Source organism: Malurus melanocephalus, unplaced genomic scaffold, assembly GCF_030028575.1.
Source record: "Malurus melanocephalus ecotype Western Australia unplaced genomic scaffold, MMel_1.1 scaffold_24, whole genome shotgun sequence".
NCBI classification, from domain to species: Eukaryota; Metazoa; Chordata; class Aves; order Passeriformes; family Maluridae; genus Malurus; species Malurus melanocephalus.
In genome coordinates this window covers 3166124-3184359 of record NW_026623256.1, presented here as the reverse complement: position 1 = coordinate 3184359, position 18236 = coordinate 3166124, and the positions used below count along the sequence as shown (strand labels likewise).

The following is an 18236-nucleotide window of genomic DNA, read 5'->3' as shown; positions in this document are numbered from 1 at the left end:
GGGTTCCCCCACGGCCCCGGTGCCGGAAATGGCGCCAAGGCCCGCGCGCTTCCCGCCGCCCCACGCGCGCCGCGGGCGTTCTCGCGAGAGCGAGGGAGGCGGGGCCGGGCGGCCGCAGGGCGAGAGGACACGGGCAAGATGGCGGCGGCTGCGGCGGCTCTGCGGCACCTGGCGCTGGGCGCCCGCCTCGCCCCGCACGGCCGCAACGCCGGGCCGCCGCTCCAGCRGCTCCAGCAGCGCAGGGGCCTCCGYCTCTCTGCGCCCGCCGCCATACAGGTAGCGAGGAGGGCTGCCCCGGAGAGGCGCTCACTCCTCTCGGGGAAGGGTCCGGCCGGGCGGGCGGGCGGTGACTTCGCCCTCGGGCTGAGGTGACTCCCGGCATGTGGGGAGAGCGGCCGTGCCCCCGCCCAGCCCGCCTGCCGCTGTCTCGCAGGTGACGGTGCGGGACGCGCTGAACCAGGCGCTGGATGAGGAGCTGGAGCGGGACGAGCGCGTCTTCCTGCTGGGCGAGGAGGTGGCACAGTACGATGGCGCCTACAAGGTACGTGGGAGTCGTTAGCGGCCCGGTAATGGGCCTCAGGCGAGCCCTGACTCCTTTCTCCTGCCCTGCAGATCTCCAGGGGTCTCTGGAAGAAGTACGGGGACAAAAGAGTGATCGACACTCCGATATCCGAGGTGAGGCTGCCCTGTCTCCTACCCTGGTGATCCCTCCATCAGCTGATCCCTGGTCCTTACCCCTTGSTTTCCTTCTCTTTCAGATGGGCTTCGCAGGAATCGCTGTCGGTGCTGCTATGGTTTGTCCATTTGCATTCCTCTACTTCTGGTTTTAAAAATTAAACCATTTTTTTAGGTAAAAACACACTAATATATTTCCATATTTTTAACAGGCAGGGTTGAGACCAGTGTGTGAATTCATGACATTCAACTTCTCCATGCAAGCAATCGATCAGGTTATCAACTCTGCTGCCAAGACCTGTTACATGTCTGCGGGATCCATCGCTGTTCCCATTGTCTTCCGAGGCCCCAATGGAGCATCAGCCGGAGTGGCTGCYCAGCATTCCCAGTGCTTCGCAGCCTGGTACGGGCACTGCCCCGGCCTCAAAGTCGTCAGTCCCTGGAGYGCAGAAGATGCCAAAGGGCTGCTGAAGGCATCAATCCGGGATGATAATCCAGGTGAGCACAGGCAGGTCATGGCAATGCCTGGCACTCGATCCTAAGCGGTGTCTGTTTACCCCACAAATACTGTTAAACTGTAAAGCACTCAAGGTTGCTCTACTGCAGTTTTAGGGTACTTTAAAAGACAGAGGGATTTGTTCTTTCTCTAACAGTCCCCTGCCATGCTAACAGTAAATTGATTTTGTGCTGTTTCCAGGTGGAGTTTAGTGCTAGTTTGGTACCAACCAGGAAACGTGGAAGCATTTACAAATTTATCATAAAGGGGTTAAAAAGGATGAATTAGGAGGAGTTTCTGCATATATAGTGCCTGTGTAACTCATTTTTACAGATCATGAAATTCAAGTGATAAATTCAGAATGTCATTATTAAAGAGGAGGGCAACCTTTGTCTTTGTTTTTCCAAACAGTAATAAAAAATATGAGGCGCTTTTAAAACTAGTGGTTGTACTGTCATGTACCAAAAGTAAAATACCTGACCTCATTTCAAAGGTAGTGTAGACAGTTTTTAAAATAATTGATCACTGAAGTACAAGACTTAGATTTACTTTTTTGTAAATTGCTTCTGCAGACATAGTCCTCACTCCCTCGTTGCCTGGATGGGTTTAGTGTCTTGAGCTGGTGCAGGACTGTTAACGGTCACTGCAGGCCTGTGCCTGCAGATGTACATGTTAATCCAAGTATGTTTCCTCCTAGTTGTGATGCTGGAAAATGAATTACTCTATGGTGTTCCCTTTGAAATGTCTGAACAGGCACAGTCAAAGGAATTTGTTATTCCCATTGGAAAAGCTAAAATAGAAAGGCCAGGTAAGCTGACATTGTTTGTTTCCTTACTGTTTGATATGCTTGGGGGCTTCCCTTAACCTTTCAGCTATTCAGGGTACTGCTATCTTAGGGCACAGAAAAGTATTTCAAATGTTAAATGTTTAAATGTTCCTTTGTACCAATAGTATGGTTTTATGTTCTGCTGCCTTTAAAAGGAAACATCACCTGATTATCCATATCTCAAATAAAACTATGCCCTTCTAAAGGATTCCATAAAGGATTTATTCCATAGTACAGAGATTGGGTAGGTGAAGGTTGAAACAGTTTCTTCCTGACATAAGTATGCAATTCTTGTCAAAAATGCAAAAAGAGATCACTAATAATGTTTCAGCCTACTTGTTCATAATTTACTACTAAATTACATGAATGTTTGAAAAGGATAATCTGAATACTATATTAAATATCTCTTCAGTTCCCTGGATTCAAAGGTAAAGTTTGTGTCTTTTACCATAGTCCTTCCTCACTTCATATTATGGCTGAGCTCAGTATTTCAGATAAACCTAAGGAACTTAAATTTGCAAGTGAATCCTAGTGCTGCCTTGAAAGGAGGTCTAGAAAAAAAGATTTCATTCTGAAGAGTTCTTTTGCAACACTTGTTTCTGTTCCAGGAACTCATGTTACATTAGTGTCACACTCAAGACCTGTYGGCCATTGTTTGGAAGCAGCTGCTGTACTTTCTAAAGAAGGTGTAGAGTGTGAGGTGAGTGGGGTTTGGGTTATTTTTCTCTTCCCCTGAAGTGGGGCAAAAAAAGTGGCATCTTGTCCAGGTTCTGCAAAACTGCAGTGTATCAACTACAAGTAAGTAGAAAGGCACATGCTGTAAGTTCCATAACAGCATGTGCATTTCATGTTTCTGAGTTAGAAGTTTTAAGTCTTGTCTTTGGAGTTAGAGCAGCTGAAAGTGCTGAAGGGCCCTGTACCYAAACAGTGGTGACTGACAGGCTGAGATGACACCAAGGCTCACACTCTCCCTTCTCCCYACAGGTAATAAACCTGCGAACCATTCGACCGATGGATATCGAAGCGGTGGAAGCCAGCGTGGTCAAGACAAACCATCTGGTCACTGTAGAAGGAGGCTGGCCCCAGTTTGGAGTAGGAGCTGAAATCTGTGCCAGGATCATGGAAGGTACTGAGTTTCACAGTACATTGATCTCATTCCCTAYTCTAAATCTCGATTATTCTTGATGRRGGGTTACATCAGAGGAGCARGAGCTCTCTTKCTCTAGAGGTTTTCACAGGGTGGGTGCACAAACCCCAGAGTGCATAAACTCAAACAATCCAGAACAGCAATCTGGAGTACTAGAGCTACAGGAACAAAATTGTTTCAATAGAGTAAGATTCAGAAATTGAATTAAGACAAAACCGTAGACTTGGTAATCTGACACCATCTTCTGTTTCAGGACCTGCCTTTAACTACTTGGATGCTCCAGCTGTGCGTGTCACCGGTGCTGATGTCCCCATGCCTTACGCAAAAATCTTAGAGGATAACTGCATACCTCAAGTGAAGGATATAGTATTTGCAGTGAAAAAAGCTTTGAATATATAAGTTGTAAATACATGTTTTAAAAGTCCTGCTTTACAAGGTATTATTGGTGTTGGGCACGTTGTATGCATAACTTCTGTTGTATAAGCTCCATGAACTTTTGTACAGTGGGGAGAGTATAGTGGCSTCCCAAAATATTTATATGGGTTTACCCCCCAAGCCACACTTCATATATGCAGCAATGTGGTAATGCTTGTTTGTTCAACAGTTGGATTAGTGCTACGGCTTGTGGAGGAATCCTGTTCTAAACTCAGAATGAGGAAAAAAATCCTCTGTTTTCGCTTGGCTTGTAAGTACCGGAGGAGCTGTGTTGAACCTGCTGCAGCAATGATTGAGTGCAGAGCTGCAGAGAGCAAGAGCAGGCCCCGAATGCTGTACATCTGTAGGAGCCTGTGGTTGCCAAGGCTCACTAAAGAGGAATGATGAAGTTGATCAGGTAAAGCCCAGCCTGTCAGTGCAGCAGTTCAGTGCAGCTCTGAGCAGAGGCTGTGGCAGCCCCCAGGGTGGGTTAAGAGGTGGTGGCTGTGTCTGGTTTGAAGAGCAGTCCGCACATGAAGAAAGGCTTCCGCACAAGAACTGAAATAAAGATCCTGATCCTTTCCAGTAGATTATGGGAAACAGTACCTAATTTTTCTTTACTAGCTGCCACCTAACAGTGATAAAAAAATTATGTGCCCAGATGCTTTGCTTTTATTGTTCAAGTTTTTTGTGGTTTCTTTTTTTTTAACTTCTCGCCTGAGCTGACAACAGCACACACCAACTACAGTTCTTGCAGTGCAAAATGAGTTACTTTATTCAGCTGCACTGAGCCTAAGTCTAAGCAGCAGATGTGTGCATTACGTGTGAAGAGCTGGGAAGCAGYAGCAGCAGCCTTTCAGACGTCGCTGCATCCCAGGGAGCTCTGCCAGGCTTCCCTCTGCAGCTTCTGGTAGAGGGAAAGCTGCCTTGAGGAGCCTGTGCAGCAGGGCCTGCTCTGCACATCAGGTGAACAGGGGGAGGAGATGCCTCTAAGCAGCCAGAAGAGCTTMGGTCCTGTTTCTGAAGAGTCAGGAATACCTTCCAGGGTATTTCCTTTAGTAGAGGTGCTGTTAGGTGATTGGGAAGTCTGGCTTGGAGGTGCAATCCCAGCTGAACATACCCACCACACGCTGCTGAAGGAATTCCATTAGCATTTTAATAAAAATGACTGAATATCACAGGTTACATGAAACTTTGTACAGACATTCTCTGCATAGTAACAAACACTGATGTACTTGAATTTAAAAAAATGGATTATCTATAATCCTTTAAAGTGCAATTTGTTTAAGGTTTTAAATCAAAAAAGATCTTTCAATAAAGTTTAAACGGTAGAATTAATTTGAAGTAACTTTGTATTTAACTAAATCAACAATAACATCCCAGTGCCCTATTACCTCCCACTTCAACTGCTCCCTCATTTAAAAACACTTTCCCCTAGAGTTGCAGGTAGGATGTCCATTTAAACAAGCTTAATGAGACAGCATTTTAACTCCACCAGCAAATGTGGTGGGAATAAGATTWAATTCTCCAGTTCCCTCACCTGTGCAGTATGCTTTAAGGGTAGGWTTATGTAAAACAAACTTTTTGACTCCATGCAGCAAGAATTAAGATAGATTACGAGTGCGTGAAGAGTTGAGAAACTGAGCAGACAAGCTACTTTCCTGTAATTTAAAAAAAAAAAAAAAGGTGGAATGGAGCAAGGAAAAAAATGCATTCATTCACCATCATCATCATTCCTATTTTCAGAATTTTTTTTTATTCAGCTATATAGAAGTTGCTGTACCCCTGAAACTGTAGCTAGAGAACAGTTCTTGCAGCCAAGATCGGAGTACTTATCCCAGCATGGCAGAGCAATTCGGGCAGGGCAGTGAGTGCTGCTACTGGAGGAAAGCTGAAACCGGGGAGAACGAAGCTGCTGCTGCTCTGCTGGTGGGTGAGTTGCTGGTCAGGAGGGTCAGCACAGGAGGGGGAGAGGGAATTGAATCCTGGAGTGACCAGTGGCCTCAGCTTATCCTGGGAGCACTGTAGTCGCACGTCTGTGTTTTCTTCAGAGTTCCTTTTTGAAAGTTTTGAATGGAGCTGAGCAAGGCTCCTCGGCTTGCGCTGACCTCGGGCCGCGGCGTCGGCACCTCTGAGCTCGGGGGAGGAGCTGCTGGTGGCAGGGGCGGCGGGGGCGGTGCTGGGGGTATGGACGATGCTCCTGTGGATTGGGGAAAGAAGATGGGAGTTTGATTATGCCACGGATGTCTTGCCWTGGAGGACTGCGGCTGCTTGGCCAGACTTGGTCAGTCCTGCACGAGTCACATCATCCCTTGAATGCCAGTGGAGTGTGAAGAACAGAACAGATGGAAAATGCCAAAGTGATCAAATCCCTCTATCTGCAGGTGAGTCATGTCATCTGAGACACCTCTGAAATGAAACCTGAAGGGCCTCGGTACTCCRATGCAAACATGACTCATATGTGATCTTGCACCAAGGGAAATAGAGATCACTTAACAGGACTTCCCAGCTTCAGCTTCTCCCATTTGTCCCTAGTGARGCATTTTGCTCTCTGGGATATGAACAGTAATAAAGACTGGAAGCAAATTTTCTACCTGTTCTTACTTGCATAACTCACTTTACATTCTTATGAAGGACCACATCACTGTGGTATTTGTGATGACCATTTTGCTTGATCAGATTATAACTTCATTTTTAAAGTACTAACTGCAGATAGAGTTTTCTGGAAGTGTTTTACACTTCCACAGTTCTGCTTGACTTTCTCCAAACATGTTGCAACAAATGGTTGTTTTGACAGACTGAATGAATCACAACACTGTCACACACACCTGCTTGCCTCACCTGTTCCCACCAGCCACCTTTGTACTCTGTCCCTTGCTGTCTATGCCAGCCACATCCACTCTGTGCTTCTCATCYTGCCTCAGCCTCCATATCCTGACTCCCTGGGAAGCCAGAGCCCACAGTGGAACATGCAGCTGATCCAGGAGCAAGAGACTGCATGGAGGTGCTTCCTGACATTTCAGATCCAGACAAGTGGCCTGATTTGCCCCAGGCACTCTGCCAAGCACCCTGATCTTGTACAGCTCTGCTGCTGCACATTGCACCATCATTGCTACACAAGTGAAATAATGATGGGCCTATCTTGTCTCATATTCTGGAAGGAGTGGTGGTTTAATGATTAATATCTTGGAACTACACAGCAGTGAATTTCAACTCCATCATCTAGATCATGAGTTCTTCCACAGGAAGACTAGGGAGACAAATGGCACCTATTAACACTTTAACACTCGCTTCCAGTAGCTCTAACCTACAAAGAGGAATATACTGGTAAATGGCAAGAACGTGATACTGGACAAGTTAAGATAACGTTAAGGCAACCAAGAAACTGGTTCCTGAAGTAGAACTGCTTGCTAGAAGTTTGCAAATACCAAGCAATTAAGCAACATGCCACTCAGACTCAAAGGGGATTTGATGAYGGATAAAGCTCAACTAGAGAAAAAAAGCAGACCAAAGTTCTCTGTGCTCCATTTCTCTCTCAATTCCTTYCCAACAATTGTTTTCAGACTAACAAGTAACAGCCAAAACATAACTGCTGTTTATTAAAACAAGCAGTTAGACTAGATGAAACACATAATTCAAAACTCTCTCATTTTCTATTTGTACCAGTCTTTGAAGAGAGACTTTTCCCATATGGGAGCAAGCTCAAAATGCAGAGTAGTCACACAAAGCAGCCAATTTTGCCAGTGTACATTAATACGTGCTGTGATTGTATCACTTTCAGGTCAGCAGGAGAAATTCACATTGGCATGAAAGCCTTCTGTGGAAACAGAGCATGGAAGTACATATTGTGCTCATCTTCACTCTCTTCCCTTCCAGAGGAAATACTCAAGTCCTAATAGAAATACCAGTGATCAACTGAAACAATTTAGCCTTTCTGTTGCATGTATACCAACTGCTTTCTGAAGTAACAGAAACATTACACAATGGCAGCACAAGCTGAAATCARTTGCACATGGCGGGCCCTCTAACTTATCCAAACCTGCTGTTTACACTTGCCGAAGATGTACATTGATTTACTATGAGAAATACTGAAAAAACATAYCCTGTGTTAGAGTCTTGTTACTGTTGTGGATGGACTGCCAGGAAAGGGAAAATTGGCACTTAGCCAAAGGAAGAACAAGACCAAGAACAGTCCAAGTACTTATTCAGTGGTTAAAGTGATCAGAGCAGGACACTCTAGAACTGGTGCACCAACCTAGCCTCAAAGAGATCAGGCAAACTGCTGTAAAAGCACCAAGAGCTGCTAATCATAAAAGAAACAGCTTCAAAGAAATGCAAGAGCTGCAGAGAACAAAGACAAGACTTTTGTCTGGAATTGCAAGGTGAGGCTAAAGGAACTATGTAAGTAGTTGTACAAGATGCAATAGGTTATGACCACGAAAGCAGTGGGCAGGGAATACAAATACAATGGTAAAACATTCAATGAAGGGAGGCAAACATTTGACATATGGGGGCAAAAAAACCACAAAATGCTTGGATTGCTAAGTATTATTAGGCCAAGATTCCATGACTTGTCTTCAAATTTTGGTCTGGCTATTTTACAGGAGAAGAAAAGACAGGGAAGCAAGGGCAGAGATCAACTTTCTTCCTGGAAAACTCTTAAATTCCTCAGGACTCACTATTATTGAAATTGAGCTGCTGACAATATCATGTAGTTAAGCTCTTGGAAGATTGATAACAGAGAATGATGCCCTTACACTTGAGCTCTGCCTTAAGCATAAATACACACAGAGTTCAGAATGGTAGCTATGAGCATTGCACACTGAACCTGTTAAGGGCATGATTCAAAAATCTTCAAATCCATTCATTTCAGTTACACAATGAAAACCAAGCTCTCCTTCCCTTCTTGGCACAAGCAGTGCAAAAGAAATCTTAGGTCACATACAGCCATTCATACACAGTTACATCTAAGGATTAAATCGTTCTACCCTACACTGAATTATTTTCCTGTATTTACTAGAAAAAATGTTTGAGACAACTGCTCAGCTATCACTAGGCCCTTCTAATACATATGTTGGAAGACGTTGCCTGCAAACACACATTCATTCATGCAGTTGTAAGAATAAAACACTCAAACAAGAACTTACCAAGGATTTTTACAGGGACATTTTTGTTAAAAGAGTGTGTTAAAAGGAATAGGAAGTAAATCAGATGCTGTAAACTTGATGCCTGAATTGAAACAAAAACTTAATTATGAATTTAAAGTGACAGCAATTGTGCAAACAGCATTAAAAACTTGGCTGAGAATGGGATGCGAACAAAGAAAACAATTTTAGTGATAGTTTTTAAAGATGCTGTATTTCATTAAAATAATCTGTAAGAACATTCAGATTTTTTTTTTCTATTCCCTCCCAATACTAAGCAACTTCAAGGTTTGCATCCAACTTTCCCATTCAGAAACAGAGCATCTTTAAAGAGATAAATCAGCATTAGCTTACTTTTCCGAAAATTCACGTTCAAAATGATGCATGCTCTATTGAAGACAGCAGAGAAAGAGAGAGGACACAAGTTAATCATCCAGTTCTCGTGTCAATGTAAGAAAAACAGATACTGTTAGCTGAAAAGTTAGTACAAAAGGCAATACATTCTTWCTCACTGACAAATATGAGGACAGCGGATTGACTATTTCATATTACATTTRTAATACTTGGTCCAATTCTGGAAAATGAACCACAATTTTCCATGCTCTGAGCATTATTATACTTGATCAACAAATACAACACACATGCTTTCAGTTGCACATGCCATAATTCAAGCTTTACAGGATTAAAGTGCATTTAGAGAGATTTAGCAAGAAATCTGCAGGAAGATTAGCSACAGAAGAGGAAATCCATTCAGTTCAAGAAACACTTCCTGCYGTATTAACACCTGTATTCACACCTATGGCTCAGAGACACTCAGGAAAAGCAYTTTCTAAAGCATTCCAACTGTTTTACAGAAAGGTGAGGGCAGGAAAGATGCACCATATGGGTGCCAATGAAACATATGTCATACTGAAGGATTCAGAACAACTGTCACAGAAAAAGATTGTTAAGTACAACTCTTTCACTATTCCTGCAGGGAAGCCCAGAGAAGGAAAAGTGACACCTTCCAAATTTTTCTGTTAAAAGATCTTGTTGTATTTTATGGACTTACTTGATTTAGAAAATACTCAGTAAAATTTTAAATAACCCATACCACAATGTTCTGCATCCCTTCTGATCCTAGCCACTGCTCACAGCCACAAAGAAAACAGATTTTCACAGAAGCAAAGAATTGTAGAATAAAAAAAAAAAGAACCACACCTTCAAGGGAGAATGTCAGGAACACAGGATTTTATATGATGATCACTTGCATGATTTAACAATATATTTCAAATATGTTATTTAGCCAAGTACCTGCAACACCACCAGCCCAAAACATTTTCACCAATGACAACAGCCCATGAGAGCCAACGCTTCCAGGAGGTACCTTTCCCCTATGAGCAGGCCACGCTCTCAATCCTACAGCTGCTACCAGACAGCTGAAGCCAGCCACCGTTTTATTCCTTAAGTCTTTTCCATCGATTCTCCCAARCACCCTGCTGCAAGCCAAGCCTCACAAGGTCTTTGTTCATAGACAAAGCACCTCTCAACATGTGAGAAACCCCCTGAACAGGTCATGTCAGCCTGAAGCCCGTTCCCCTTTGGTCAGTGTATCTGAATCTTCACACACCCAGACTCTTTATCTGACCAGTTGCAGGCCAGCTTGAGAGCAGGAGCTTCTCTTGGGGGCACTTTTCCACACCAGCCTTAATTTTGCCATGGCATTGTATCAGAAGGATGCCTCAAGATCCAGCACCAAACCAGAGAGACTGAAAACCTCAATGTCCTTTTGAGAATCATCTCACCACACTGACACCCACAAGCAATTTTGGTTTAGAGATAAATGTCCTTAGTAAGTACAAGAAAACCAGAAGAGGGAAATGCAAACTACAGATGCATCACTCATCTCAAATAAAGTCCTGCCATGGGGCAATTGTGTCTTTCCTCAAGGCAGTAATAGCATACTTGCTTAAAACAGCTAAAACTACAACACTGCTGGTGAAAAAAACTAATTTTCTCTTAGAATTAATATCTGAAATTTCTTCTATGAATTCTAATTACAAAAGCATTCCTGAAAATGTGACATTTGGCTTTACACCTCATAAACAGCATCCAAACCATAGGCTCACTAACRCACTTCCCAAGGTGAGGTAGGACCACAAGCACCACATCAGACAGGGCTGATTACCACAAGTTTTCAGGAGCAAACTGGCAGCAAGGTGTCCAACAAACACACTGTGACAATATGGTTTGGATTGAGACAAGTTTTGAGCACAAACCTGAGTCATTTTGACCCACATCTGCACATAAACCTGCATCCTGTGCTTAAAACTTGAAAAAGCTTTCAATCAAGGTCCAAGTCAAAAGGTAGTTTTACTGGGAAAGGAAAAGCTTTCTAAACATCTGTCTGTTTTGGAGGCACATTTCAGCTACTTCCTTATTAAAGCCCACAGGACTGGCAACAAACCCTCCAGCTCACAGTCAGTGCATCCCGAGAACAGCACTGTCACTGTGCAATACAATAACCGTCATTATCTTGCATAGGCTAACTGGGAGAAGTTAGTTCCTACAATACACACTTCTCATGCCCTCAACTTGAAGGAGAAATTACTAATTTGAATTTCAGCATGACTGATTTGAATTACATCACACAGACTGCAGTGTCCTTTGAAAGACTATCCACAGCAAACACRAATTTGATTGCATTGCTTTGGTTAATGGGTCGTGCTGTGTGAAAACTTCCTGGGATTAGAAATCCTACAGCAAGAGTCACCATAAAAAAGGCAATGCCATGGGCTGCTTCCTCTCTAGAAATGTATTCTGTTAAYGTCTTTTGTTATCAATATTTGCCAGCACTCCTCTTCCAGCCTTTCAGCCTGAAGTACACCCACTACTGTTCAATAGTAGATTTGTAATTAAACTTTCAGAGCATTTCTATTGCCCACTCAAGCAGATTCTTCACCACTTCCCTGTCCTAAACATTAGCAAAACCCTCTGAACAGCGGCCCAGCAAACTGAAAAACAGAACTGGCCAAAAATAATAAAGTTATTATTTTTAGCCCAAATCAGTCTTGTTTCTAGACTTGTCTACCAATTCTACTGCATTATCAATGGGCTGTAGCAGAACAGGGGAGATTTACGAAGCTTAAGCCATCAAATYTGTCACACCCAAAATTCCTGTGAATACATCACAGCAGTACAGGAATAAAAAGACAATACAAAGAAACAAGGGATGAACAAGCAGTATTTCAGAGTCAACAGACCATTAACACCAGAACAAATGCAAACTGCAACATGAGGCCCAAGAAATGCCTGCAAAGCAGCAATGTGGGTAGGCCTGGAGTAACAGACTTCAAAACAAGCATATACACCCTGGGTAAATATATCATATCTCAAGAAAGGTTATTGAATGGAAAAGAAAACTATAAAAATGCTCTCTATGACCCTCAAAAGAGAGCACATGCCCACACTCAGGCTGCCACAAGGTAACTGTCATCTCCATGTTCCATCCTTGAAAACCAGGATCCCTTAATCATCCTTGGGAATAACACCCACCACTGAGGGGCAGAGGGGAATAAAAAAACAATATAAAAAAGATGAACACTGAATGATTCTTGAACTTACCTGCTGTGGAGGGCGGAGTGGGGGATGATGGAGATGTTAAAGGGGAACTCGCCCCAGAGCCTGCTAAATAAAACAACAGTCAGGTAACTACAGCTGTGACATTGCAGTTCAACAGTCAGACAAGACAGATTGCTGGAAAGAGGCCAACTTTATTAACTGAAGATCCAAGCCTGCTTCTACTRTCATCTTGGGAAAGATTCCCATCCATAGCAACAGTAGCTTTACAGTACAGAGTATCAGAGAAGCTTCAAACACATAGGAAGTGCACTCAATATTTCTCAATGGGAARCATTTATTTTCTRTTGCTTAGGCTGTTAGATTTCAGCATCCAAATTCTGTTCTTAAGAGTTGTGCCACTGCATGGGTGGCACCCCATCTTTCCTAAGGCATGGTTTTCAGTCAATTGCTGTACTCCAGAGCAAATTGCTTTTGGACACATTTTAGCCAAGCAAAAAAACTCTGTTAATCTGTGTCATTGTACCAACCATGCCTTTTAGCTAAATGAAGACCAGTCAAAGGCTCTGTTGGCACTGAAACAGCAATTAAACAGGTAATATTGTCATTCATCTTAACACCTTACTATGTACTACAGATCACACAGGGAGTGTCCCTGAAGACTGAATTATTTAATGGCCCAAGTAAGGATATTGTTGTTATTCAACTCAAATACCAAACAGAATAAAGAAACTGATTTTTTTTTTTTTTTTGAGGAATGGGGCACAAAAGAGAGGACAGTACATTAAATTAAGCAGATGAAAATATAACATTGACAAYATTTTTAAACCTTCAATTTATCTATTATTAAATACCCAAAGCAGTGGTATCAAGCTTTGGTAGTCCAATATTATTACATAAAGTGATGGTAATTCTGTATCTTTTCAGACAGAAAATCACCGGAATAACCAAAAAATGGCATAGCAGTGTAGAAACAAAATCCTTTCTCTGTAGTTACCTGAGTTATTTGAGTTGCTGTATTTGGCTGAGTGTTCTTCCCCACTTTCATTGGCAGAGCGTTTTGACTTCTTTAAAAGGGAGCAGAGAAAATTAGAAGATGGCAACGAATAATCACTTTCTATGATAAGAATTCAACTGACACACAGATTTATAACAGCCATCCACTGTATCACTCAAGGTTTTTCAATGCTCAGCATCCTTCTCTCCATACCCAGCACATGCTGACGTGGTCACAAGAGCAGCATGGCTGTTCTGAGCTCACATATCTGTGGGCAGGCACCAGGGAACTCCAGTGCCCTCTGCCCACAAGGGAGAGGCAGAAAACTGACCCCCAGAAAGGAAGAGCAACACAGACAGTGCTGCAGGAGCAGAATGAAATGGGCTCCAACACCTTCCCAGAGAGMAGAACAGAGCAGAGCAGCTCATCTGGGTATGAGCTGTTAACAAAGACTGGTTTCATACAGCAGCCTCAATCAGGTTACACCAATATGCAAGTCAGCTACCATTGTAGCTTAAGTTTTTTAGTACATCTATAACTTAACTAAAAAAGTAAAAAACAATCAGGAAGTAGTGCAGAAAAACACAGAAAAGGATAGAGCCATGTACCTATGGCTAAACCTCTGCATGATTAACATTACAAAAAGATATAGGTCTTTTTCTGTATGAGAAACTTATTCAAAGATTGCTTACTTTTCGTGCCAAGATCTTCCTTTTCTTTTTTTCTTCTTCAGAGCCATGATGAGATTGAGCTCTTGTCAGCCTTCTGTGCTGGTGAATCTTCAAAATGAAGGAAAAGATTTAAAAAGGCCACATTAAGATCTTAAAGGTTTGAAAACAACATGCTTGGCGTACAAGAAAACACACTGTAGTCACTCTGCATGTTTGGATTTCCTTTTTTCATTTTTAGTTTTTATCTTTACTGCTCCTAGTAGAGGATGGAGACTCACACTGCAGTTAAAATGATCTTTTAACTTGGGAGCCACTGCCTGTGAAGCTGCACCACTTAAAATAGTGAAATGCCATACAGTCAACAGCTGTTCTACAACTCCTCATATTGCATTTCTGGGAAAGCAAATCTGTTGGTGAAAGCCTTTATTACTCAAAATCACTTTTGAGTAAAAACGTACTTTCTACATGTAAAAGTGGTAAGAGAAAATGAAATGTCTGTAGGAAATAAAGAAGTGCAGACATTACCGATTTCTGTTCTTCTGTTAATCGCTTTTCTATGCATTCCTTGGAGATTTTCAATGCCTCTTTTAGCTTAGTAGGAATCTAGTACAGAATGGGGAACAAAATCATAGCACAAAATGTGATGAAGAAAAACACAGCTTCACTGCCCAAATCTCACTATTCATCTGATCACATTGCTCATCCAAAACCACAATATGTAACACTATTCCTTTAGTGAARCAGAAAAGAAGAATCTAGATGCATGTTTTTCTACTCCAAATCCAGCTACAGAACAKCAGGGACATAAAAAAAGCCAAACCCAGGAAGGGATACTCTAAAGGCAGRGAGAGATAACTACTTTGAGACTCCAGTCACATCCCCAAATTTCCATAAGGCTGACAACACAAGATTCAGGGCACATGTCCTCCAGGATAAGTGCCCTGAGGCAGCTCCCCAGAGGACCAGATGTGACTCCTGAAATGCCCCAATGCTGGAGCTGGCAGCAAGGTGCTGATGGTCTCACACAGCAGAATCAGCTTCCACAGGTCATTGCAATGTGTTTCCATCACTGCAAGGGACCCACATGACCCACAGCYTCTGCTCAGAGCATCCCCATCAGCTACACAAATGGGATCCAGCTCAGCAACTGCTCTTGAACACTCCTGGGGTGACACAACATTCCCAGGTACAATTTGGCAAAGGAATCCAAACACTGATGGCAGYAGCCACAAAGGCAAATAAAGCCAGGTCTCCTCCACTCCCTCTGTCAATTAATGTGTAGCTACCCACATCCTAGCACTTCCACAAACATCAGCAAATCAATGTTCAACTCTACCTTAAACTGTGGTTTCTCAGAGTTTGTTAGCAGGACGTCACTGAATAATCTGTGAGTGGATATAAAAAAAAAAAAAAAGAAAAAAAGGAATATTTTATTATTATTCCCAAGAGACAAGCAAAACCAGAGCAAGAATATTATTGGTACTGTTCACTTAAATCCCGCTTTCTCCTTTTGCTTCTCTGTCCTCAACCCTTGCCACATGTTTCTGTGTACTGCTTTTTTATTTCCTAAGCACTGCTGTAAAATTAGCAGCATCCAACCCTCAGAATGTAGCCACTACTTATGGCAGAGAAAGCCAGTTTGTGTGAGATATTTTGAAAGTTGATAGAATGAGTTCAATTATCAAAGGCAGAGAAGGATTTCCCCCAAAAAAGAATACCTTTTCCTTAAAATTATATGAATTCTTTAATTCGAAAAAAATTAAATTTCACCTAAACAGAATAATTGTTTTTGTTAAAAAACATTCCCTTAGCACATCTATTGGTTTAGAATTAACAAGGAATATGTGAAAGATCAAGTGAACTTAACATTTGAAAATATCTGCATTCTTGCCTGTCCTCTAGAAAAGGAAASTAAATCAAATATTACAATATTTTTGCTCTCCCCTCTCTGGTATCAGCAGAAACAACATAAGTRATTAATCCTTTTCCATCCAAAACAAAGACACTAGAGGGCAATGGTAGTCTGGAAATGGTTAGTCCATTTCAARATACTTTGTCCTGGAGAACATACTAGAAAACTGTCACAGGGAGACCTCAATCATGGCTCCAACATAAATATTACTGAGATCTTTTGCTGCTGTTCACTGTGGAAAATTATCACAGGCTTATATTATAGAAAAGAAATTCATGTCTGGAATCAAGTTAATTAARGAGAGCATACAAWGAAAAATTCAGAAATAAAGCAAATTTTTAAATACTTACAAAAACCCATGAAAGAACATTCATCCTTGTTTACAGGACTTTCTGACCCTTTCATATTACATGTTCTTACGGTTATAATAAATAGATATCTAAATTATATTAATGGCTCTAAATTATATTAATTGCATTGCATGTCTGTGTAGAACACTTTGGTAAAGAGTATTGGTATGAAGGGAATGTAGTATGAGATCTTACATATCAAATGCAGCTGCGCATAGATTGTTTATTCAGCATCTTTAAAGACCTCTATATTTCTRTATTCACAGAGTTTTCCTGTAGTATTTCTCCACTGCTTACATTAATCTCTCTACCTCCCACCTCCTTTAAAAGCAGAGGAGGGGAAGAAAAGAAGGAATTGAAGGCTGCAGTGACTCTTCCCAACCCAGAAATTTGAACCTCAGAGCAGGCTCTAAATGCACTGCAATCTGTGCTGTGAGATCAGACCCAGATTTAGGTATGGACAATCTGCCATTTAGGAGGTCCCAATTACAGATCTCACATTAAGGAATAATAAAAGAACCTCCCACCAGAACTGTGGTTCCATGCTCAGCGTGTTGGTGACATGTCACAGCATGGGGACAGCAATTTCCCTGGAATGCTGTGTCCTAAATGCAGGCAGGGTGGCACTGCAGACAGGTGTGGTCCCAACTCTGTGGCATAATGACAGTGCTCCCTGTCTTCACCCTGGCCTTGCCCCATGCCTGTCCCYACCCCTTCACTGCATACTGGGAGGGCAGCCTGTAAGGAAACTTATTCTGTCTGTGCTTCAGAGAATCCCTAAGCCAGCCCTGCAGGGAAGCAGACAGAGCTTCCACAGTACATTTCATACCCAGAGCAGGTCTAAATGTCACCGCTGAGCAAAGCAAATGATCTATTTCACCAGTGCTAAGTAAACTGAYAGCAAAATACACTGAAGTAGGTCTGAAGGAGACATGCAAAAAGATTTCTAAATCCTTTAAATCAATCTGTACGTGATCCTTATCATGCTTGCATTACTTTAATGGTTGGATTAATTGAGATTGTGCTAAATAAAGTGCATACATGACAGCTCAAACAGACCAAGAGGCAAAGAAATGTTAAATGCACATATRAACAAGGGATGGGTTCTATAAAATCTAGCAAGCTTCACTTGGGACACATCCCTGAAAATGAGGAGCAAACCTTTCTAAARAGCAACATGAGCAGAAAGTTTCTTCCTCCTAAAATAATTAAAAACACTGCCATGAGTATAAAACAAGTCAAACAGGACTTACGGCATCTGTAAGAGCCGTGAGACAGTTGGCATCCCATTCTTCAGAGCTTCACAAGTCAGAATGGACTCCAACACGGACACTACCAAAGAAAGGACACAAATGAACACATTTTTGCACGGCAGGATAGCAAACAATTTAGAATAAACGTCTGGCTCTGCTGTGGGATGCTCCCCTAAGTATTGCATTAACCAAGCACTGATGAAGCTCTGTGGCATGTGGCTTTTATTATAGCATTACTGTTACATATAGAAGCTTTTCAAGAATGTTAGACATGAGACAAGGGAATTCAGGCATCTCATTACTTGCTAAACACTGCTTTATCACTCAGTTAAAAAAAATTATTCATACACTACTTATATTTCATGAAGAACATATTTTCTATTTAAYCAAATTACTAATTCTTTCCGGTCACAGGGTGCAAAGATCCCAGGCTGCCATTTCACAGCATTTCAGCTTAGGTAAAGTCTAAGAGTGTACCCRGGCAGCTGTGACTGAGATGTTCTGCACTGCATACTAACCAACAAACACTGATGGAGCAGGGGGGAAGCTCTCCACTGGAATCGTGTCTGGGGGTCTTCCGTAGGTCATTTCATACARTAAATGTCCAAAGCAATGAACRTCAACRCCCTCTAAAGTCTGTGCRGGAACAAAAAAATAAAACCACAACCTGTKAGTTTTTCACAACTGGTTAAGCCARTGATCTTGCATGTGAAGAYAGAAAAGAGGAACCATTTAGGCAGGTCCTAACCACAACCATTTCCCTGCATAACTGTAGCTCAGATGAAATCTTCAC

The 18236-nt window shown here is 42.2% G+C and overlaps 2 protein-coding genes across 6 annotated transcripts in view; one reads left to right on the top strand and one right to left on the bottom strand.

Moving 5' to 3' along the window:
* Positions 1-110: 110 nt before the first annotated feature.
* Positions 111-4220, top strand: PDHB (pyruvate dehydrogenase E1 subunit beta). Its single transcript, XM_057390357.1, has 9 exons — positions 111-276; positions 434-541; positions 613-675; positions 759-794; positions 888-1173; positions 1869-1979; positions 2606-2697; positions 2982-3123; positions 3398-4220. The coding sequence occupies exons 1-9, from the start codon at positions 139-141 to the stop codon at positions 3541-3543; spliced, it is 1122 nt and encodes a 373-aa protein (XP_057246340.1). The 5' UTR covers positions 111-138; the 3' UTR covers positions 3544-4220.
* Positions 4221-4692: 472 nt separating this feature from the next.
* Positions 4693-18236, bottom strand: part of PXK (PX domain containing serine/threonine kinase like) — a 33373-nt gene continuing 19829 nt past the window's right edge. For 3 of the 5 annotated variants that reach the window (XM_057390354.1, XM_057390356.1, XM_057390352.1), the window contains exons 11-18: positions 17962-18079; positions 17444-17522; positions 15265-15313; positions 14454-14531; positions 13950-14036; positions 13258-13327; positions 12306-12368; positions 4693-5758 (exon numbers count right to left, since the gene is read on the bottom strand). In XM_057390354.1, coding sequence (XP_057246337.1) covers positions 5562-5758; positions 12306-12368; positions 13258-13327; positions 13950-14036; positions 14454-14531; positions 15265-15313; positions 17444-17522; positions 17962-18079 — 741 coding nt within the window. In that variant the 3' untranslated portion in view covers positions 4693-5561. The remainder of the gene's footprint in view (positions 5759-12305; positions 12369-13257; positions 13328-13949; positions 14037-14453; positions 14532-15264; positions 15314-17443; positions 17523-17961; positions 18080-18236) is intronic. The other 2 variants (XM_057390355.1, XM_057390353.1) reach the window with 1 other exon arrangement.